The sequence below is a fragment of the Pelodiscus sinensis genome, chromosome 2, assembly GCF_049634645.1.
Source record: "Pelodiscus sinensis isolate JC-2024 chromosome 2, ASM4963464v1, whole genome shotgun sequence".
In the NCBI taxonomy this organism is placed as follows: domain Eukaryota; kingdom Metazoa; phylum Chordata; order Testudines; family Trionychidae; genus Pelodiscus; species Pelodiscus sinensis.
Window position 1 is genome coordinate 72,805,606 of NC_134712.1, and position 22,486 is coordinate 72,828,091.

The window sequence follows — 22,486 nt, forward strand, 5'->3', positions numbered from 1 at the left end:
TTTAATTTTAGTTCCCTCCTGCTTAGTCATTAAATGAATGATACCCAGTTTTTTCTTCATTTTTTCATTTCTCTTCTTTTTTGTGTTTCCTTCTTCCACTCTAAGTTTTTAAAAGTTGAAGAATGCTTCAAAGTCTGCAGAGTGGCAAAAGGAATTTCATTTAAAATGAAAAAGGCCAGTATGTATTAAGTGACTCAGGGTATGTCTACATTACAAAGTTAATTCGAACTAACAGACGTTAGTTCGAATTAACTTTGATAGGCGCTACACATACAAACCGCTAGTTCGAACTTAATTTGAACTAGTGGAGAGCTTAATTCGAACTAGGTAAACCTCATTCCACGAGGACTAACGCCTAGTTCGAATTAAGGGCTGTGTAGCCATTTAATTTGAACTAGTGGGAGGCTAGCCCTGCCCCGCTTTCCCTGGTGGCCACTCTGGGCACCACCAGGGAAACTCTTCTGCCTCCCTCCCGGCCCCGGAACCCTTAAAGGGGCATGGGCTGGCTACGGTGCCCGTGCCAAGTGCAAGCCTGCCAGCACCCAGCCAGCAGACCCTGCACCTGGCACGGCTCGAGCCAGCCATCCAATGCCACCCAGCCCTCCGCCTCTTCCTGGGACCAGGCTGGCGGCTCCCGGGAGCCTGCCCGGGTCCACAAGAGGCGGGCGCCCGCCTGGTCTAGTGCGGACATTGTGGACCTCATCCATGACCTCCGCACTAGGCACAGGAAAGTGGCCGTCTAGGGCAGGATAGCTGCCAGCCTGGCAACCCAGGAGCAGGTGTGCATGAAAATCAGAGTGGTCCAGTGAGACTCCCGACCCTGACCCCTGAGCTTAGACTGGCCGTAATGGGTCAGACCAAAGGTCCATCTAGCCCAATAGCCTGTTTGCCGACAGTGGCCAACACTAGGGACCCTGGAGGGGATGGACCGAAACAATGACCAAGCCATTTGTCTCGTGCCATCCATCTCCAGCCTTCCACAAACAGAGGCCAGGGACACCATTCCTACCCCTTGGCTAATACCACTCCATGGACCCAACCTCCGTGACTTTATCTCACTTCCCTTTAAACTCTGTTCTAGTTCTAGCCTTCACAACCTCCTGCAGCAAGGAGTTCCACGGGTTGACTATTTGCTTTGTGAAGAAGAACTTTCGCATATTAGTTTGAATCCTGCTACCCATTCATTTCATTTGGTGTCCTCTAGTCCTTCTGTTATGGGAACTAATGAAGAACTTTTCTTTATGCACCCTCTCCACACCACTCATGCTTTTATAGACCTCTATCCTATCCCCCCTCAGTCTCCTTTTTTCTAAGCTGAGAAGTCCCAATCTCTTTAGCCTCTCTTCATATGGGACCTATTCCAAACCCCTGATCATTTTAGTTGCCCTCCCCTCTCCCACTCTCTCTCTTCCTCTCTCCCACCTCCTTTTCCCAGTCTCCCCGAGTTTTGTTCAATAAAGAGAGTTTCTGTTTTTGAACACACGTGTCCTTTATTTTGTACATCAGGAGGGGGGCTAGGGAGGGGTAAGTGGAAGGGAGTGAGGGAGGAATGGGGTACGAGCCCCCGATGGGGAGGACTGGGGTGGTTCTGCGGGCTCCTCGGGGTGGAAGCTCACTTGCAGCCCCCCGAATGGCCGCCCTCCCCGGATGGCAGCCTGCGGCAAGTGCAGCCGGGCTGATGGCTGAGTGCTGTGATGTGCCGAGTGTGGGCATTCAGGGCATTCCAAGCCAGGACTGCTTTGCTGTCCCTCATTGAGTTAGACAAGCGAGCGGGGAACCCCTGAGAACTGTCTGTCCGGGGTGGGGGTCGGGTCTCTTTAACCACAGCCCTCGGCTAGCCTGAGACAGCAGCTCCACGCTCTAAGTCCTAATCTGATGCGCTGCCGGCACTGCTTCCGGCCATCCTTAACCCCAGTTCAGGGTCCGCTCAATGTGGACATGCTAGTTCGAATTAGCAAAACGCTAAATCGAACTAGTTTTTAGGTTTAGATGCACTAGTTCGAATTAGCTTAGTTCGAATTAACTATTTCGAATTAAGTTAGTTCGAATTAGTGCTGTAGTGTAGACATACCCTCATATTAGTGTTCATTCAGTGCTTTTAGTGAGGGGGGAAAAAGCAGGGTGGGTGCAGATTGGCAATGCAACATAATGGTGAAAAATAAGCAAAATGTTTAAAGCAGTTTTAAAAAAGTTTTCAATTTAGAAAAACAACAACACTTTTGCATAAAAATAGTTTTGAACAGAATCTTTTGACCAGCTAAACATTACTTCAATTAGACTAGATCTGAGAAAGTTCAATCCCTCTTCTCTTTCTTTTCAAAAAATTTGCCATCCTCAGACACCTGGGATGCTTTTAAAAAGTTTGGTACTTACAACAATTCCATGTTAATCAAAATAGCAGTATAGCCTGTGTAGTCCTTCAAGTGAAAGCAAGATAATTTGTGGAGAACACTTGAAAAAATACTGAAAGGAGGGGGGGAAATTAAATCTAACTAGATGAGTAAACAAAAGGGTACATTAAGTGAAGGAAAGCATTTTACTGCTATGCTGAAAGGTCAATACTGGGTTTTAGTATTAGGATTTGAATACATGGCTTTTTAACCTAGCTAGTCAGCATGCTACTAGTTGAGTCATACTTTTTCTTTACATCTATAAGAACTAGGCTTTATCCTACACTTTCAGAGTTAGAGAGCAAATTAATATTCTTTCCCCATACTCATGTTGGAATGTTAGAAATAGTGTATTATCTACTAGAACTATATGAAGTCCTAATAAAATCAACTTTTTATTTGGAGATAATAGATCATTTAATTTCATTTTTCCATTATATATTTTATATCCTTAATCATTATTGCAACTGAGTCTTAAATAAAGCATTCATAGGAAGATGTACCAAATAAGGACTATGAAGTGTTAAAAACTTTTTTAGTTGAATTAATTTCATCATAGGAAAACATAAACACTGAATAGGTTGGCAATACATTACTCCTTGCAAAGATTGTTACAATTGAAAAACCAATAAATGAGAGTAATGAATTTCTCTTTTTATTTTATATTCCCTTATAGGAGTTTGCTCCTTGTGTGGAAACAGTATTCTTCTGTATGTTTCCTATAAGAAAAAGAATTTGCTAAAACCAGCAGAATTCTTCATAATCAACCTTGCCATCAGTGACCTTGGTATGACTCTGACCTTGTACCCTCTAGCTGTTACATCCAGCCTTTCTCACAGGTTTGTTCAATATGTACATGGTATTTAACATCCTCTGCACAAACTGGAGGTCTCTGCCAGCAGAAAGGACTGAATTATTCTGCCATTTTTGTAGAAAGGACAGGGAAGATTAATTACAGAGATTGAAGAAAATGTATGTTATGTAAATACATCTTTGGAGCTGCTGCATCTCATTCTCCACTAAGGCCTTGTTCACACACACGCTTGTTTACACACTGAGCCTAAAAGTGTTGCAGAGGAAGAGGAATGAGGAGACTTAAATTTTTAGCAGCTAGTGCCAGAGAGAAAGGGGCAAACAGTTTGGTAGAAAGTGGCTGAATTGAACAGCTTCTCTTTTCTTCTACCCTTCCCTCAAAAATGGGAACAGACAACAATTTTCTTAATGGTACTAAGATATTCTGTAAGAATGTCCTCCTTCAGTTAACTGCTGACCAAGCTTTAGTTTTAAATGGTAAATATCAACATTTTCATAATGACCACTACAAGTCACTTTCTACCATCTACCTATAAATTAGAAGAATGCTGACTTTTAAATCTTGACTCTTGTTTTTGTTTTGTTTTTAGGTGGCTGTACGGTAAACAAGTTTGCTTGTTCTATGCATTTTGTGGTGTACTTTTTGGGATCTGCAGTTTGACAACATTAACATTACTTAGCACTGTGTGCTGCCTCAAAATTTGTTTCCCAGCTTATGGTAAGTTAACTTCATTCTCTCTCAGACTGTTCAATATTTGTCTTTTGAGCTAAGACTGCCAATGGCTAGTATGTGTATCTTGGAGAATGTTTATATAGAAAGGTGTGTTACAATAATTGTTTGATTATAAATCTAGTTTATTATATCTGAACCCACATAAGCTGAGGTAAAAGACTCAGAAAAGGACCATGATGTAACTCTTTAAATGGAGCAAGGTAGGATTAAGTTAATATTGTTTTTATGAATAATTTTATACAATGATCTTTGACTTGAGACAGGTGTGAGCAGCATTTCAGTACTTTAAATTTGCTGTAAATTGTAGAGATGCATACTATATACTTTTGACCTTGTCAGATATTTTCTTTCAACTTCTTTTGTTCATCTGCTCAAGTTCTTTCTTTATTACCTCACTTCTTAGGATAAGAGGAATGTCAAAAGAAAAATGCAGCATCACATTTTATTACTATACGAAGAATGACTTTAAAAATCTGGTATCTTGTTGCAGACTGGAACTTTAGGCAGAAAAGATCATGTGTGAATCATATTTTACCATGAGGTCAAACTGTCCTTGTGGTTTTTAAATATTCTTGCTTTTGTGCTAAAATCTTACCTGGTAACTTTTAACTTAGAAGAAGATTTTTAAATCCCTGAAGATGTAGCATTGCAAGAAAAATGCATATGATTGTAGTAAGTGTAGTCATGCAAATGGTGTCAACAGAACTACTTACTCTTAGCAAGATACATTTTCCAGCTCAAAGATGGCTTTCTCTTGAATCAAGACACACATCAACTAACAGTATCTTTGTTTGTTTTTTGCCTGTGCACAGTGTAGGATTGTTTAAAGAAATTATAACTGTGAGGGTTCAATAATTAATGTGAAAGTATGTTGAAAATGCAACACCCAGTTAAGCATATTCTTAAAGTCTTACCATCATCTAAACTGGAAAATGGCAGCTATAAACATTTTAAAGCATGGATTATGAACTCTGACCTACAAATACTTCGCACTACTTGTATGGGACAAAACATTTAGTAGAATCTCTCTAGATGAAGGCCCTTTTTAAGTTTGAAATCAGGGTGATAATTCTTTAGATTCATTAGTGTTAACATTATATTTAAAAAAAGAACTAGATAAATGCATGGAGGATAGGCCTATTAATAGTTCTTAGCAAAGATAGGTATGGATGGTGTCCCTAGCCTCTCTTTGCCACAAGCTGGGAATGAGTGACAGGGAATGATAACTTAAGTACATGCTCTGTTCATGCCCATTAGGGGATCTGGAATTGGCCACTGTCAGCAGACAGAATACTGGGCTAGATGGACCGTTCTTATACTGCAAACCATTCTAAGATGGAACACGTTTTGAATCTGCAGGGAGCCAGATCTTTAGCTGTGACTGAGGAGCACACAGCACTGGTTGCAGGAACAAGGGTGTAAGACAACCATGAAACTCCCCTTTGCAATCGACTCTCACTTCCTCAGTTCAGTATTAATTTGTTTCCCACTGTGAATCCAAGCAGCCTGTTTTCATCTTAAGGTGACAAGGTTGATTTCTTGAATGTTTCCTTGAATATTTCCTTTAATTTTTTATGCTTCTACAAAAAATGTCAATTAAATTTCAGCAAAGATTTCTTATTTATATCATGATTTCCTGGCACAGCTTTTTCTCAAGCTGTCTCTTCAACCTCCTTTTGGCCAGAAGCGTACATCTAGGTGAATGAAGCGGGACCTGAAACATCTTGTCTCTGCAGCCCACCCAACATGTGATTATTTAGTGTTCAGAATATTACAAACTCACTTCATGGTGTCTTTGGTTTGAAATCAAGCAGGGGCCTTTATGATTATTTATTCAAATTGAGGTAATACAGAGAAGCCCTAGAATTATTGGACTAGAATCCCATTGTGGTAAGTGCTATACAGAAAATGAAAACCAATCCTTCCCCAAAGAATTTGCAGCCTAAAATTAAGACACATAAAAACAGGGAGAGAGACACATACAGGGAGCACAAGGCAACAATGAGCTAATATTAACCAGCATGATCGACAGGGATCTAAGCTCATCCGCTGCTTACCTCTTAAGGCATCACAACAGAGAGAGGATTTAATAGGAGGGAAGACAATCGGATAGCTTTGGGGGACTCCTCTCAAGCATGGGGGTAAAGAGTTGTAATCCAGAGTGCCCAATAAAAAAAGGTCCTATGTATTGTTTTCTGGCTTGTGTAATTAGAATCCATTACGCTACTGCTACTATGAGCAGTTCTTCACTGATTGTTCCATGTCTTCCAGGAAACAGATTTACACGACAACATGGATGGATCTTGATAGCCTGCGCTTGGGCCTATGCAGCAATTTTTGCCTGCTCACCTCTAGCTCACTGGGGAAAATATGGAGCAGAACCCTATGGGACAGCATGTTGCATTGACTGGCATTTCTCAAATGCAAACACAGTGGCAATGTCTTACACCGTGGCTCTCTTTGTCTTCTGCTTTATCCTCCCCTGTGGGGTAATTGTTACGTCCTATACCCTCATTCTGATAACTGTCAAAGAATCCAGAAAAGCAGTGGAACAGCATGTCTCAGGTCCCACCAGGATGAGCAACGTGCAGGCTATTACAGTCAAGGTATTTGAAAATTTGTGTTCTCAAGCCACATCGTGCATACACTGGCAGCACCATTTAGAGCGGTTGAAGGACCCCTAGAGAGGAATGAGAAAGGAAAGAAGATCAGTCCCCATTTGTTTCTGGAACAAGCATGTAGTGTTACCATGTGTGTATTCACTACATGCAAATGAATTATTTTTGCGAAATCCCTCAAGTGATAGCTCTGAGGTTTCTGCAGGCTCTGGTAACAAAGATAATGTAGAAGTTTTAGTAGAGTTTTGTGAAAATATCAGGCATTTTTTCTTTAACATTCTAGATATTTTATAAGCTATTTTGGAAGAGTAGGATTTCTTTGGAAAACCAGGACTGTTAAGGGAAAATTTATGCTGAATGCAATACAACTTTGAAACTTGTAATAGAAATGTATACTTCTTGTAGCATGCAAAATTGTGTACCTAAACTCGTAGTTGCCAGTTATTTGGAAGGAAGTCTTAAAAAGTTACATTTTGATCTTCTGTGTTCGGGTCATCTCTCTTTTGGCTACTAGGTCCATCTGCCTTTCTCCTTGTTTTCAGGATCCCAAATTTCACTTTCTCCCCCACATCTGTTTGCCTTTAGAATTCCGGGGCACACTTACCTTTCTACTTTCAGGAAGTTTGAAACTCAAAAGATATTCCTGACATTCCTAGTATGATATTTTATGGATGTTGTTCCAGGTGGGCTGTTTTGTACAGATGTATGTGTAGTAACATTGCATTGAGGTGTTTCTATAGCATTATCTAGATCAGTGGTTCCCAACCTTTTGTATACAACAGATTGGCAAACTCATTTTAAAACTTTTGGTGGTCTGGTACAGAAACATTTGCATATTCATTGTGGTAATTTATTTTAAGCGGCCACGTGTTATTTTACATTGCATCTGTATGCACACAATGCATATCATTCATTGGCCTTAACCTGTGTGCTGATTCCTATCCACTTAAAAACTAAACTACATTATGAATACTCAATATTAGCTTCATTTTTATTTTTCCTGTAGTTTTACCAGTGAATACAGGGTTATAAAGTAGGAAGGCTGGGCCAAACAAATAGTGAAGTATCCCTTCCCCAAATCATGTGAAGTCGAAAGGCATAAAATCATACAGCGTGGAAGATCAAAATCATGCAGGTTGCCCCCCACAGAACATCTCCAGCCCCCTCACCTCACCCCAGCTGCCTGGGTAGTGGCAGCCCCAGGTAAGCCCCAGCTACGCCACCAGGGGGTCCCCAAGCCAGCCGAGAAAGGCAAAAGCAGCTGATTCCCATTGGAAATTAATGAGAACTGGGTACCAAAGGACAGATCTACACTGAAGGTTTGCCAATACAGCTGTACCTGCATACTCACCTACTGAAGATGCAGCGTCTACTGACCAAAAATACTGGCTATTTCTGATATATTTTATACCAGTTCCACAACCCAAATTAGTTGTACCAGCAAAAATACTTTTATGCTGGTATAATTGTGTCTACACTAGGGTTTTTGGAGTATAATAATATTGTGAAGTAAAAAGGCATCCCACTCAGCAAACAATAACATGCCAGCTAAAATATTTAGGAGATTGTTGGCCTGACTCCATTTTGTGCTATTAAAAAACTCTCCCTAAAAATCCTGGGGCAGATCCTCAGCTGGCATAAATCAGTGTTAGGAGGAGGCTCCCGCTGAGTGGGGAGGGAGGAGAATGTGCTCGCCAGGGCAGTCGCCCTTCACGCGGTGCTTGGCTCCGGTGGCCCTTCGCGGCTCCAGAGCTGGAACCAGGGCTATGGTGAGGCTGCCCCATTGTTGTTATTAATATAGGGATGGGAAGGTGTAACAGGGCACAGCAGAGCCTCTGTTGGTTTAGCCTCTGATCTGCTCCAAAAATCATTCAGAGATCTTCTGGCTCAGCAATTACTGATGCAGTTTACTTACACATTAAAAACCCACCAGATATTTCTGAGGGTTTCCAGCCTGAGGGGGGCTTCTCTTTCTTGAAGCCAGAAGGTGATCACTGTCCCTCTCCTTCCTTCCTCTGAGCCATTCTATAGCCCCTAACCTAATCAGAGGGGGTAGCTGTTTCACCCCCCACTTGCTTCCTTAAATGGAGCTGGAGTGACAGAGGGCTGGCTCAGCAATTCCTTGTCAGCAACTTGTCACAGAATCACCCCATACGGAATTTATTGGCAGCCATGGGCAGCCACATGTATCTGCTAATGGCAGATTGCACGCCCTTACCTGGGCCTCACCCCATTCTCAGCACCAGGAATCAAAATGGAGACCAAAAAGTGTAAGCAGTGAAACAAACATTTAAATATTTTTCCTAGAAACCCACAGAGATGAGCCAGTGTGTTTATATTGCCTTCACTTTTTAGTTTTCTGCTATGTTATGCTTGGCCCTGGCGGTTGGGGCAGCCACCCTCCACACAGCGCTTGGCCCTGGCCTAGTGCTGCAGCCGCCGATCACGTGGCCCTGCCAGCTGGGTTGTGTGGCAGCCACTGGAGCTGGAACCAGGGCCATGGTGAAACTGCCCCACTAGGGACAGCATCAGCACACCTGACTGCTTGCTGTGCCACTCATCTGATGCTGTTTGGGGAACCCCCTCAGTGGGCGGGGCTTATTAGCAGTTGGGGGCGTGGCCTGACAGAGTTTGCAGACTGGCAGTTGAAGATCCAGAAGAAAATTAGATCACATTAAATAAATGAGAAATAGCTAAATATTGAGACCTATGCTAAGTGCTCAGGAATTGGTAGTAAAGGAAGAGAATTGCTTTTTGACAGTGGCGATATAGGGGTAAGCAGTGGGCAACAGCCATGCTCCCAGAAGAGGCAGGGCCATGTGTAGAAGGGGTTGGGTTGGGTGCTAACCTCAACTCCACTGGCCTTTTAGTGCTGACTAGAGCGTGCCTCTTGGGGTTCTAGTTAGGGATGTGAAGGACTAGTGGACAGGCTAGTAGACTTGTCACTTCCCCCCCTTGCTGCGTCTATCAGAAAGTGGCAGTAAAGGCGTGGGGGGAGTGGAGAGGGTACTTCAAAGAGGCAGCTGGGGCGTCCTCAGGCTGCATGTGGCGTTTCAAAGCAGCAGTGCCGCGTGGAGCCTGGGATCAGCTGATCCTGGGCTCCATGCGATACTTCAAAGGTGGAGGCGCCCTATCGACTAATTGAATAGTTGATACAGAATGATTCGATTAGTCACTTAGTCAATATTTAACATCTTTAGTTCTGAGGGGCAAATTAAAGAGCCTCTGAGTTTTGGCTGGCATTGCTACAGCAGCCCCGGGCTCTTTTGAATTGCTGAGCCCTGGGACAGTTGCTGCATTCATCTTCCTCCACTCCCACCCCCGCTTGCAGGCTGTTGATGAAGAGAATTACTGAGCATAAATAGGGCTAAATAAATGAGCTGATCAGTGCTAATGCTCCTGCAATATCCTATGAGAAGAAAAGGTTAAGAAATCCATTTATATTATTAAAATATATTTTGAAAGATTCTTGCATATTGGATGCTATTGCATTTATTAGAATAAATGCAGATCAAACTGGATAAACTTTTATATATGTGGAAAAAGGTTTTGAAGTGAAATATTTTATCCCACATATCTCACTGTTCCATATATTAAAATGGGGCTCCATTTAGTTCATTCCCATGAAATTTGCTCCTTCCCACCATATTTTGTATGTGAATTTAAACAGAAAATAAGCTATTGTTTGCAAATCTCTCTCTCTCTCTCTCTCTCTCTATATATATATATATATATTATGCACACACCCCACACATAAGTATAGTCCTTCTAATTAATGAAGATGAATCTGCAGGTGTAAGTTACCTGAGTGTTATTTCTTCTTGAAATAACAAGAAATGTGACCCGATCCATTCCTCTCAATGGGCTGTTAATTTTGAAACCTAACAATAAATCACAGGAGCTCTCCAGAAGTACTTTTGTTCCTTTTGGATCCCCATAGCAACAGTGACTACTACTCGCCGCTTCCTCCGTTTAGCTAGTTCGTGTTAGAGCTTCCCAATACAGTATCTCCTGCCCCCTTCCTGGTATAGATTCTTTCTCCTGCCTCTTTCCTGTCACTTCATCCCATGGCCCTCCCTGACATAAGCCATACTCTCTGGTACTCTGGCAAAACTCAACATTGAAATGTGCCTCTGGAGCCTGATCAGGTCCCCATTGATGTCACTGAGAGTTGGAGCAGGCCTATAGACCCAGATCCTGAAAGGGATTTAAGCTTCTAACTCACATTGATTTTAATAAAAAACAGGACTATGTAGCACTTTAAAGACTAACAAGATGGTTTAATAGGTGATGAGCTTTCGTGGGCCAGACCCACTTCCTCAGATCAAATAGTGGAAGAAAATTGTCACAACCATATATACCAAAGGATACAATTAAAAAAATGAACAAATATGAAAAGGACAAATCAAATTTCAGAACAGAAGGGGGATGGAGGAGGAAGAACGGGGGGGGGGGGGGAGGTAAATGTCTGTGAGCTAATGATATTAGAGGTGATAATTGGGGAAGCTATCTTTGTAATGGGTAAGATAATTAGCGTCTTTATTCAAATTTGAATGTAAAGTGTCGAATTTAAGCATGAATGAACTTCTCTCCCCTCCCAGGCAAACCCGACCCCTCGGTGACCGAACCCAGTCTACCCTCCCTTCTGTCCCCCCACCTAATCCACCTTGTGCCCTCTCTTCCCCCCTAGCCAAACCCGATCTCCACCCTACCCCCTCCGTCCACGGACCCAGTCCGCTCCCCTCTCCCACCTACCCCCACTGACTGAACTCCGTCTCCTTTTCCTTTCTCTGCCAAACCCTCGTGTCCCCTCCCCACAGCATGCGCGGAAACTTCGGAATGCTCTGGGGGAGGGGTGAAAGGGACATGCGTCCTCCTGGGGATGCGCGTGGACACAGCCGGGAAACGTAACAGGCAAGGCCAGGGACACCTCTTTCTCCCTCCCCCAAATCTCTGAGCTAGGGGCAGGTGAGGCCCCCTCCAGCGGCTCCTCAGCACCAGACCAACCAGATGGGGCTGCAAAATAGCTCTCCCCTCCCCCCAGCCTAGGCACCTCTGCTTGAATCATCCTAGCCTGGGCAGGGCCTTCCTTCTGCCCGGGCCCACTAAGGCTGCAGCTCTCCCCTCCCTCCGCGACCAGCACTGAGGCAGAGAAAAGGGGGAGAGAGTTGCCCCCATTTGCCAATGTGCGCTACTCCCCCCTCCTCGCTTCTTCCCCCCCACACTCCTGCAAACTCCTTGGCCAAGGGTGCCTGCTCTGGCCGGAGGGGTTGTTAGTAAGCGCAAGGCAGGTGGAGAGATGACTACAGGCACATGGCTCGCAGCGTGGTCCCTGGCTGCAGTGACCTGGGCTGCCCCTTGCCTGGCCCCAGATCACTCTGTGCAGCCTGCCCCACACAGCCCAGGGAGAGCGGCTCGCCCATCAGGGCCATAGCGCTCCGGCGCCACTGCTGTTCTCAAAGCCCATGGTGCATCCGCCCCCCCCCCCCGCACATCTGGCCTCGCTGGCTGGTGCCAGTCAGAGGAGCACGAACTATCCCCGGGCACTGGAGTCTGCTTCATGGGAGGCTCCCTCGGCCATTTCCTGCTCCGCAGCCGCTGGATGCTGGGCAGTGGCAGCTGGGCCGGGAAGGCGACTGGAGCAGCGCGTGGCCAGTGCTCCTATCGGGGCCGTTCCACGCTGCCTTGCCAGAATGCCCTCTCGCGCTAACTAGAGGGCGCACTTTTCTCCCTGGTGCTGAGGGAAGGCAGCGAGGCAGCCCCAGAACCGTGATGTCATGGCGCCTCAGCCATCACTGCAGGGCTGTGAACGCGGCTTGCCCCGTGCACCCCACCTGCAGAGGGTGACTCTCTGCTGGCCCATCGCGCATTCCACCACCTTGCGCATTGTCTTGTGCAGCCGCAGGCAGGCTCATGTTGGTCGGTAACAGTCAGGAGTTCAGGAGTTCTCTAGCCAGTGTCTCTCAGGGGCAGCCGGAATGCCGCCCCTGGCAATGTGCTGCCCCAAGCATGTGCTTGGTTTGCTGGTGCCTAGAGCCGGCCCTGATGGAAGTTAAATAACTACATCCACTGAATCTATAGTCCCAAAACATGAGCTATGAGGGAAGACTGAAAGAATTGGGTTTGTTTAGTTTAGAAAAGAGAAGACTAAGAGGAGACATGATAGCAGTTTTCAAGTTTCTGAAAGGGTGTTATAAGGAGGAGAGAGAAAAATTGTTCTCCTTGGCCTCTGAGGGTAGGACAAGAAGCAATGGGCTTAAACTGCAGCAAGGGAGATTTAGGTTGGACATGAGGAAAAACTTCCTGTCAGCGTGGTTAAACACTGGAATTATATGCCTAGGGAGATTGAGGAATCTTCCTCGCTGGAGATATTTAAGATCAGGTTAGATAGACATCCATCAGGGATGATCTACATGGTGCTTGGTCCTGCCATGAGGGCAGGGGACTGGACTTGATGACGTCTCGAGGTCTCTTTCAGTTCTCGTATTCTATTATTCTATTTTACCAACTATTGAAAGACAGGATGGTCTGGTTGTTAGCATGCTAGTCCATGATTAAAGAGACCAGCTTCAGTTCCCTGTTTTGCCCCAAGCTTCACATATGATCTTGGGCAAGTAACTTAGACTTTCTGTGTCTCAGCTCCCCATGACATTTTAAAACTGGGTATAAAAGTGTTTCCATATGTCACAGGGAAGTATATTGTTAGGCTGCGAAGTGCTCAGATACTATAGTAATGAAGGTCATGTGAGTACATTAGAGAACAAAACTAGACATGAAGCTTGACCACGTGCTTAAAATTAAGCACATGCTTCAGTGCTTTGCTGGATTGGAGCCTGGAGGGTATTTATAGTATAGAAAAGTACCCACTCAGATGCACTGCCACTGCCACCGTGTGCATGCATGCGCAAATAACTAGTAATTTGCGTTCACACTGATGTGATTCGCATTCACTCTAGCAGTGATTGGTCACTTGTGTACACTTCCTTTTTTGCACTTGGCCCTGACTATTGGATTCCTTTTTCTGCAGGATGTGTTTTTAACACATTCAGTGAATGCATTCATGTATATTGAAGCAGAACAAAAATGGATGCAAAAGACTAGAATCACTTTAAATCTGTTTGAGTCCATTTTAATTGAGATAAAATTAAATTCAGTTACAATGTACATACTATCCTTTCCCTTTTAGAAGCAGAACAAAACTTAGTCCATGCATCGGTGTGGAAATAAAGAAGAATCTTTATCAGGTTTTTTTTTATGTAATAAATGGTAATGTCAGTTTTTAGTCTGGCTATCATTTTTGATAGCTTGAAAGTGTATGGCTTTATGTATAAAGGTGTATCTGGCTGAATAGCATGTATCTTATTTTTAATTGTGTTGAGAATCTGATCCTCTTAGCATAAAATTAAACCATGTACAAAGAGCCAGCACAAGCCACAGTTAAACACTTAAAATAGGATCTAAGTTAAATGGCGCAAAGCTTAGTGCCTGGTTCTCTTTCATCTTCTTTGAATTCAGTGAAATTTTGCCACTGATTTTAATGGGAGTAAGATCAGTATCTGAAACTAAAGGTATATGTGCACTAATAGAAGCATGCTTGAAAGCTGTGATTGGTTGTGGTTTTAAGCGTAGTGTGCTCTGGGCAGCACGGCATTCTCCAGGCAGTGCTGAGGGCTGCATAGCCCCAGCCCCACCCCTTCCACCTGATGCCCATACCCCTTCTGGGAGTGCAGAGCAGTCCCCAACACTTTGCATAGGGGCCCAGCAGGCTGTCAGCGCCACTGCTTGTGAATTCCACCTTCCATCAGAAAATGAACATGTGTTTTTTCAAGGGTCCAGTCCTGCACTCACTTTGTATTCTAAATACCCTTTGACTTCAGGTCAGTGTGAATCTGATGTGTTTGATAATTGCAGGATCAAACCCTTAATCAGGAATCAGACCTGCTAAAAGAACTCTAACTAATAGGAAAAACTTAAAAAACCAATGAATAGTCTAGTAGCACCTTAGGGTATGTCTAATGTAGTCATTCAAACTTGCAAATGAAGCCCGGGATTAAAATATCCCGGGCTTTATTTGCATATTCCTGGACGCCGCCATTTTTAAATGCCCGGTAGTTCGAACCCCCTGCCCGCGGATACACACGGCACGGGCTAGGTAGTTCAAATGAAAGCTCCTAATTCGAACTACCGTTACTCCTCATTGCAGGAAGAGTAACGGTAGTTAGAATTAGGAGCTTTAATTCGAACTACCTAGCCCGTGATGCGTGTATCCACGGGCAGAGGATTCGAACTACCAGGCATTTAAAAATGGCGGCCCCTGGGAACATGCAAATAAATCATGGGATATTTTAATCCCGGGCTTCATTTGCAAGTTCGAATGACTAAATTAGCCACCCTAGTTCGAACTAGGGTGGCAGTGTAGACATACTCTAACAAAACATGTAGATGGCATCATGAGCTTTCATGGGCACAGCCCACCCTCAATACCTGGGAGAAACTGCTCTGAACTCAAACAAAGAAGAGAGAGAAAGAAAAACCCCTCTTTTCCAGTTTGAAATTCCTACCTGCCTTGTTATTGGCTGATTGCCCGAACCAATCCCCTCCCCCAGCCGACACTTTTGCTAGGTACCTGAGTTTACCCCTTAGACACCAGGTAGTGGTCAGCACTCCTGATCATGACACTAACTAAAGCAGAGCTAGCCCTACCTTTTATGGATATGCCCATGAAGCACATTTTCATGATGCTGCTTCCAACCCACCCTCAGCCCACCAACAGGAGGGGCAAAGGAGACAGGCCCTTTAAATCAGTGCCGGAGTGCCACACAGCATGCTCCAGGTGGCTTTGAGGGCTGGCTGGGGAGAAGGGCTACAGCACAGCATGCTCCATGTGGCTGGTTGCTCCTAGCCCTGCCCCTTTTGTGAGTGTAGAGCTGGCCCATTCACCTTGCCCAGGATCCCAGCAAGTCTATTGGCCCCTCTGTCCACCTTGTTACTGACGTTTCACTCTAGTGGTCACACCAGGCTATGTAGGGCTGGTGACCATTTTGAGTTTGTTGGAGACACAGGCGCTGGCTTTCTCTGGATTCTGGGATATTCAACCCCCCATGTCTGCCTACACTCTGCCCCCACCTGAACCCTCACTCCTGCTCTGCCTCTTCCCCACCATGCTCCATCTCTGTCCCACGTCTTCCTGTCCAGTTCTGTCCCTGCCCCCAGCACCTCCTGCATGCTGTGGAACAGCTGATTGCAGTGGATGGGAAGTGCTGGGAGGAAGGAGGAGTTGATTGGCAGGGCTGCTGACCTGTACAAGGTGCTGGGGGAGAGGAAGAGGTGGAAGAAGCTGCCTGCCAGTTTTTTTTCCCGCTTCCATCAGCTAGAATTCCTCTTCCTAAGGTCACCAGGTATTACTCAGACCCTCCTCATTCATGCTGGTCCCCTGAAGGTACATAAGGCAAGCAATAGCCCTAAAAGAAGACCCATATGCTCAAGTGTGTGTTGAAATGTACTTCAGGCTGCCTAGAGTGATCTTATTAGCATGACTAGCCACTGAGCGTATCACATCAATTATTTGGGAACAGAGACTGCTGGCACTAAGAAAAATTTGTAGCTAATTTGTACAGGTCAAAGATAACGTCTGTACTATGCAATGTCACCCTTTCTATTTGGAGTTATAGGCAATATGCTTAAGTGCCTCTATAAAAAGGGAGGCCAGGATGGAAGACAGATTATTATTTTGGTAAAGTGTATGCTGTATTATAGGTCCACTTAACAAAATAGTTCTTCAGTTGATGGACTATTAACGAAACAGACATGACTGCTAACTGTTGGCTTTGATTAATGAAAACACTTTTGAGATATTTTTAGTACATGGCATTTTCAGAACTACCTCTTTTTTTCTCTCCATAATTTAGCTGCAGTAAGCTTTTGGCCAGTCTTTGAATCCTGTTTAACATGTCTCTCTAACCTCTCATGGAGGAGATGGTAAACAAAATGCTACTGAGCTATCTGAAAGTGTCTTGATGCTCCAAAGACCTGATCCAAGGCCTGGTGAAATCCATTGGAAAGACTCAATTTCAATTAGTTTTGGCTCAGACCCCAAATGTGACTCATCAGTGCTGTTGAAATCACAAGGCAATTTTCAGAACCATTTAACTCCTGGGCTACGTCTACACTGGCCCCTTTTCCGGAAGGGGCATGTAAATTTCACCAGTCGTCGTAGGGAAATCCGCGGGGGATTTAAATATCCCCCGCGGCATTTAAATAAAAATTTCCGCCGCTTTTTTCCGGCTTTTAAAAAAGCCGGAAAAGAGCGTCTACACTGGCCCTGATCCTCCGGAAAAAGTGCCCTTTTCCGGAGAGTCTTATTCCTACTTCAAAGTAGGATCGGGGCCAGTGTAGATGCTCTTTTCCGGCTTTTTTAAAAGCCGGAAAAAAGCGGCGGACATTTTTATTTAAATGCCGCGGGGGATATTTAAATCCCCCGCGGATTTCCCTACGACGACTGGTGAAATTTACATGCCCCTTCCGGAAAAGGGGCCAGTGTAGACGAGCCCCTGTAGTATCTCATTGGAGCTTTATGCTGTGGGAGGGGGAAAGGCAGAGGGGTATATATGGCTTTTATTTTCCAAGCAAGTTGCTAATTTCTTTTGCTCACCACCTTGTTCTGTTTCTTTTTATAGTTAAGCAATGTATTGGTTCTTTGTTCTGTGCTATGCAAGAGATAAGACTGGACCCTTCTAGTCTATGCTGACCTTACAATCTATGAAACTGTTTTTGTCTCTATTCTCATGCTTTTGGACCACATGTCCTAGATGCTGAATGTAGTTGCACTTAACAGTCGGGCCAGTTATAGAACTAGACAAGATGTAGGAGGGAACTGTTTTTGTACTTTCTGTACCCAGCAAATGCTAGACAAGTTTTGGGGTAACAGCAATTGTATGAAAGAGAAAAGGAGCATACATACAATTTATTGCCTCCAATATAGCCTTATTTTTTCTAAGACCTCTACCTGTGTTAACATCAGAAAACGTAAAAGTATTTTTATTCACCTACCAGGAATCTGGAGGCCCATTAAACTCAGCAGGAATAAATGTGTTATAGAAATACAGTGAGAAAACTACAATTCCCATTGTAAATACTCTGTTTTTCTGCAGACACAAATTAATTCAACTGCCAAAAAGAGTGAAATGCACTGTGCTGCAGAGAAATAATAGTGGGCTGTGTGATTTATGTAAAGCACAGCATGACGTACATGTTAATGAGACTAAAACTTCAGACACAGTCTGATTCTTCCATCTGGTTATGGCTGGTGCTAACGTCTTTGCTCAGAAGCTCTTGTAAAATATTAAGGAGAAATTAGAAAATATTTTTCATTTTTCTATCCAAAGCTGCCTTTTAGCCTTACAATGTACCACAGATTGAACCTCTCTAGTCCAGCACTCTTTGGTCTGGCAACATCTGTGGTCCGGCATGATTTTAGTTAACTTGGCCACATCCATGATAAGGTTTCTCCGGTCCCATAAAGTTTGTTTACAGCCCCCAGTCCTGGTTCTCAGTGTTCTGTGCTGTTATTTAGCTCTAATTTGCCCCTAAATATCTTCTAAGAGCCCAGTAAGCAGTGGAAGTGTTGGTAATGCTGCTAGACAATATTGACCTCTTGTGATTCAGCACAATTCTCTGGTTTGGGACCGGTTAGGTCCCAAAGGTGCTGGACTAGAGAAGTTCAACTTGTATTATTAATACATTCCAGTCAAGAGGTGGCTGAGTTCTGACTTTCATAGACACACATACAGCATGGGCCTGGAGTGGGCCGGGTGCACCCCATGTAAACCAGCAATCACTGCATCTACCTTGTGCCCTGCTTGTTACTATCATGGAACTCTGCCATGTTCAGGGAGCTTACAAAGCAGCAATGAAATAGCTGGCGCGCCCAATCTGTGCTTCCAGCTCCCTACCACACTCTCTGTCTAGACATGTTTTCCCAACCCAATATTCAGATCCTTCAGGTAAGGTCTGTGGAGGGAGAAGGATTTCCAGCCAGCTCTGTAGGCTGGTTTTGGAATATCCTTTCTGAGACTAAAGGAGGGGGGCAGGGAAAGCTTGGAACCTTCACTTCCAACCCCAGAGACTACTATTCCCTCAGCTGGTCCCCAGAAGCACTTAGGGATGGGAAGTGTGGGAGGGAGTGCAGGCATGAGTCAAGGGTATAGGTAGTAGAGAATGGCCACTGTGAGATCAGCCCTGTAAAATGGAAAATGACAAGGAGGTAGCATGTTTCAGCTATTGACTCAAAAGAGCTATTTCACCATTGGATCCTTTTTGTCTAGTTCCTGATGTATTTCTAAACAGAATTTCTGTTCCTTGAACAATTATGCAGCATGCTACAGAGAATGTACAAGTAGCCCTCTACCTTATCTGTCTGGTCCCTTGAATAATAAGGTATGCAGCATAGTGACCACCAGGATATTCTCAGGTGCTCTGTTGTTATAGAGTTATTACGTTTTTAATATAATTTAATTTCAACTGATAATATAAATGTTTAACCTTTTTAATTTTTATTAATTTAAATTTTCATGGCCATGAAAAATTGTGGGGTTTGGACAATGGGGAGAGTCGGACAATAATTTAATGACAGTAGACACTGAGATTCAAAACATTAAAGCTTTATAACCACAAATTGTCAACATCACATAGGGGCAAAATACACAAAGTGAATATCCATAAATCCAACAATAAGCTGCCAAGTAGCATTTGTCTGTCTTTGCCGATTTCTGTATTCCAATCCTTATCATTGCAAATATTTGTGTTTACTTGTGTGTGAATAGTGAATTTGATATTTATCAACATTTACCAATAAATATCACATCCTTCTAAGCCTAAGTATTATACGTCCTTACTTTCCTGCATGTTTGGCTTCTCTCCGTTAAAAGCATTTCCTCTAGAGAGAAAAACAGACCATTTCTCAGTTCTGCTGCAAATAAACCTACTAGTGTGTGTGGGCATTACTAGAAAAATAACCCACCCACAAGTAGTGCAGATGTGGTGGTACCTTACAGAACGCCACACCAGCAAGATACTTATAGGTGTTACAGCGTACCAGAAAGAGAGGCAGCAGAATGTAGAGCTGCTGGGTGGTCCCATGCTGGCAACTCCTCTGTTGTAGCTGTACTGCCCACAGTCCTTCCACAGAGGGCCTCCTCTGTCTGTACAGCAGCCAGCCCCGCCAGGGGACAGGGTGAAAGAGTGGGGCTGGGCACGGTACAGTCACAGTAGAGGAGCTGCAGACTTGGGGCCACCCAGTGACCCCATGTTATGCTTCTTTCCTTGCTGTGGTTCCTGGGAACTGCAGTGGGAAAAGGAGCAGAACTCCCAGCTGTGTCCCCTGCCCTTCCACAGAGCTGCATCTGCGGGGGCTCCCGGCAGCAGCCCTGCTTGTGGAGGTGGGGCTGGGCTCAGTACAGGCACCAGAGGAGCTGTCGGCGTCGTCCTCCTTTCCCTACTGCTGTTCTCAGGAGGAACAGAATGTGGGGCCACCCAGTGGCACACTGGCAGCTCGTCTGGCACAGCTCTTTTCCCACGTCTAGCCCTTCCTCGCCACCAGCTCTGTCCTTCAGAGGGACGGGACCCTGTGTGGAAGGGCTGGGGTGGTAGAGATGTGCTGGAAGAGCTACTGGTGGCTCCATGTTCTGCTCCTTTTGCCTTTGTGGTTCTGAATGAAGAGTGGTAGGAGGAGAGAGACAGGTAAGTGGGGTGGATTATGGGGAGAACATGAGGGCTCCAGGATAGGGTTGTGATGTGGAGAAGTCACACAGAAGATCATGTGAGGAGGTCACATCCCCCCCACCCCCAACCTCTCCTCTTCAAATACCATTAAGAAGTGGATTCCACTTGCACCACTGCAACCCACCAAAATCAGTCAAAGCAAATATAATACGTAACCCTCAGAATGCTTCTTACCTTTATACTACTTCTGTTGGGAAGCAAGAATCTGTGTGGGTGAAAGGGAAAAAGAAAAATAGTGAGAGGTTGGATTGAGCTCTAAAAAGGAAATATATTCTCTCCTCTGAGATGTGGAGTGTAAATTTTTCACACTTGGATGCTTAAAGTTACTTCTACTTTAATAGTTAGGCTCTTAACTAAATGTTTTTCAGCTGGGCTGAACACTTTCAGCTACCATTGACTTCAACAAAATTTTCATGTGCTCAGTGCTTCTGAAAATCAGGCCAGTTATATTACAGTGCCTAAATATAGATGTTGGAGCCTACCGTAGATACGGAGAATTGAAGATTTTAGCCTTAATGTATCTGGTAGCTTTAAAGAAAAACTCCCTTCTCTCTGTTGTACACATTTTTTGCCAATCACTTTCTTCTTTATCAGATCTTGATTTCCTAGGCTCAGTTTCGCTTTCTGGTATGTGTATGCAACTCCCACAGAAGCAGGTGGGAATTGCACCCATGTACCTGAAGATGTCATATGATCACTTTTGTTAGACCAAAAGAATTGAACCTAACTACTTCTCTCAATTCTAATTTCTTCTTCCTGTGCCCATTTTTCCTAATCTCCCCCGTACACTTTGCTGAACTTTCCCCCCTACAAACTCTAAGGAATTCACAACCAATTAATCACTTAATTGGCTGAAATTTCTTAAAACTGCTTGTTTTGATGAGAGTCCTCACTTAGTGCCCTATCATCCACAATAGCAAATATCATGAGCACTTAAACATTCTTCACCTAAGTCAGTACTTATGACCTGCTGTTGTATTGGAATTAGACAGGTTATTAAGATCTGAAAGCTTATATAGAAATATTTGATTTTGCTTTAATTGTTTTAAGAGCATGTACATTTTGACACAAGTTGTCCTTGCATCCTGTGGAACAGACAGCCACCATTTCTTCTATTATACAATATATAACCACTTCTGTTATTGAAATCTCCATCATTTAAAAAAGGGCAATTTTCCCCCAAATATACGAGTTTTACTGAAAACGTACTGATATATTTGAGTCGTCTACATATTTTAAAGGTTGTGTGTCTGTCTGTCTGTCAGTCCATCTGTGAGTCTGTTTGTTCAATAATTCCTCTTAAATGGTAAGAGCTAGGACCACCAAATTTGGTATGCAGTTTTGTCTTATAGAATCATAGCATAGCATAGCATACCAGAACTGGAAGGGACCTCGAGAGATCATCAAGTCCAGTCCCCTGCCCTTACGGCAGCACCACACACCATCTGGATCATCCTTGATAGATGTCTATCCAACCTGCTCTTAAATATCTCCAGTGATGGAGATTCCACAACTTTCCTAGGCAATTTATTCCAGTGTATAGACAACCTGACAGAAAGTTTTTCCTCATGTCCAACCTAAACCTCCCTTGCTGCAGTTTAAGCCCATTGCTTCTTGTCCTATCCTCAGAGGCCAAGGAGAACAACTTTTCTCCCTCTCCGTGTAACATCCTTTTAGATACTTGAAAACTGCTATCGTGTCCCCTCTCAGTCTTCTCTTTTCTAAACTAAACATGGCCAATTCTTTCAGTCTTCACTCGTAGCTCATGTTTTCTAGGTCTTCAATCGTCTCTGAAACTTCTCTAATTTCTCCACATCTTTCTTGAAATGTGGTGCCCAGAACTGGACACAATACTCCAGTTGAGGCCTAATCAGCACAGAGTATTATGGAAGAATGACTCCTTCGTCACAACACTCCTGTTAATGCATTCCAGGATCATGTTACCTTTTTTTGTTTTTTTGCAAGTGTCACACTGTTGACTCATAGTTAGTTTGTCTACTATGACCCTTAGATCTTTTTCTGCAGTACACCTTCCTAGACAATCACTTCCCATTCTGTATGTGTGAAACTGATTATTCCTTCCTAAGTGGAGTATTTTGTGTTTGTCCTTATTAAACTTCCCCATATTTACCTCAGACTATTTCTCCAGTTTG

At 44.0% G+C, this 22,486-nt stretch overlaps 1 protein-coding gene across 8 annotated transcripts in view; it reads left to right on the plus strand.

The window, feature by feature from the left end:
• The window catches only part of LOC102453472 (opsin-5-like), a 127,095-nt gene that overhangs the window by 76,754 nt on the left and 27,855 nt on the right, over window positions 1-22,486 (plus strand). For all 8 annotated transcript variants that reach the window (XM_075920776.1, XM_075920777.1, XM_075920774.1 and 5 more), the window contains 3 exons: window positions 3,067-3,229; window positions 3,794-3,921; window positions 6,208-6,542. In XM_075920776.1, coding sequence (XP_075776891.1) covers window positions 3,067-3,229; window positions 3,794-3,921; window positions 6,208-6,542 — 626 coding nt within the window. The remainder of the gene's footprint in view (window positions 1-3,066; window positions 3,230-3,793; window positions 3,922-6,207; window positions 6,543-22,486) is intronic.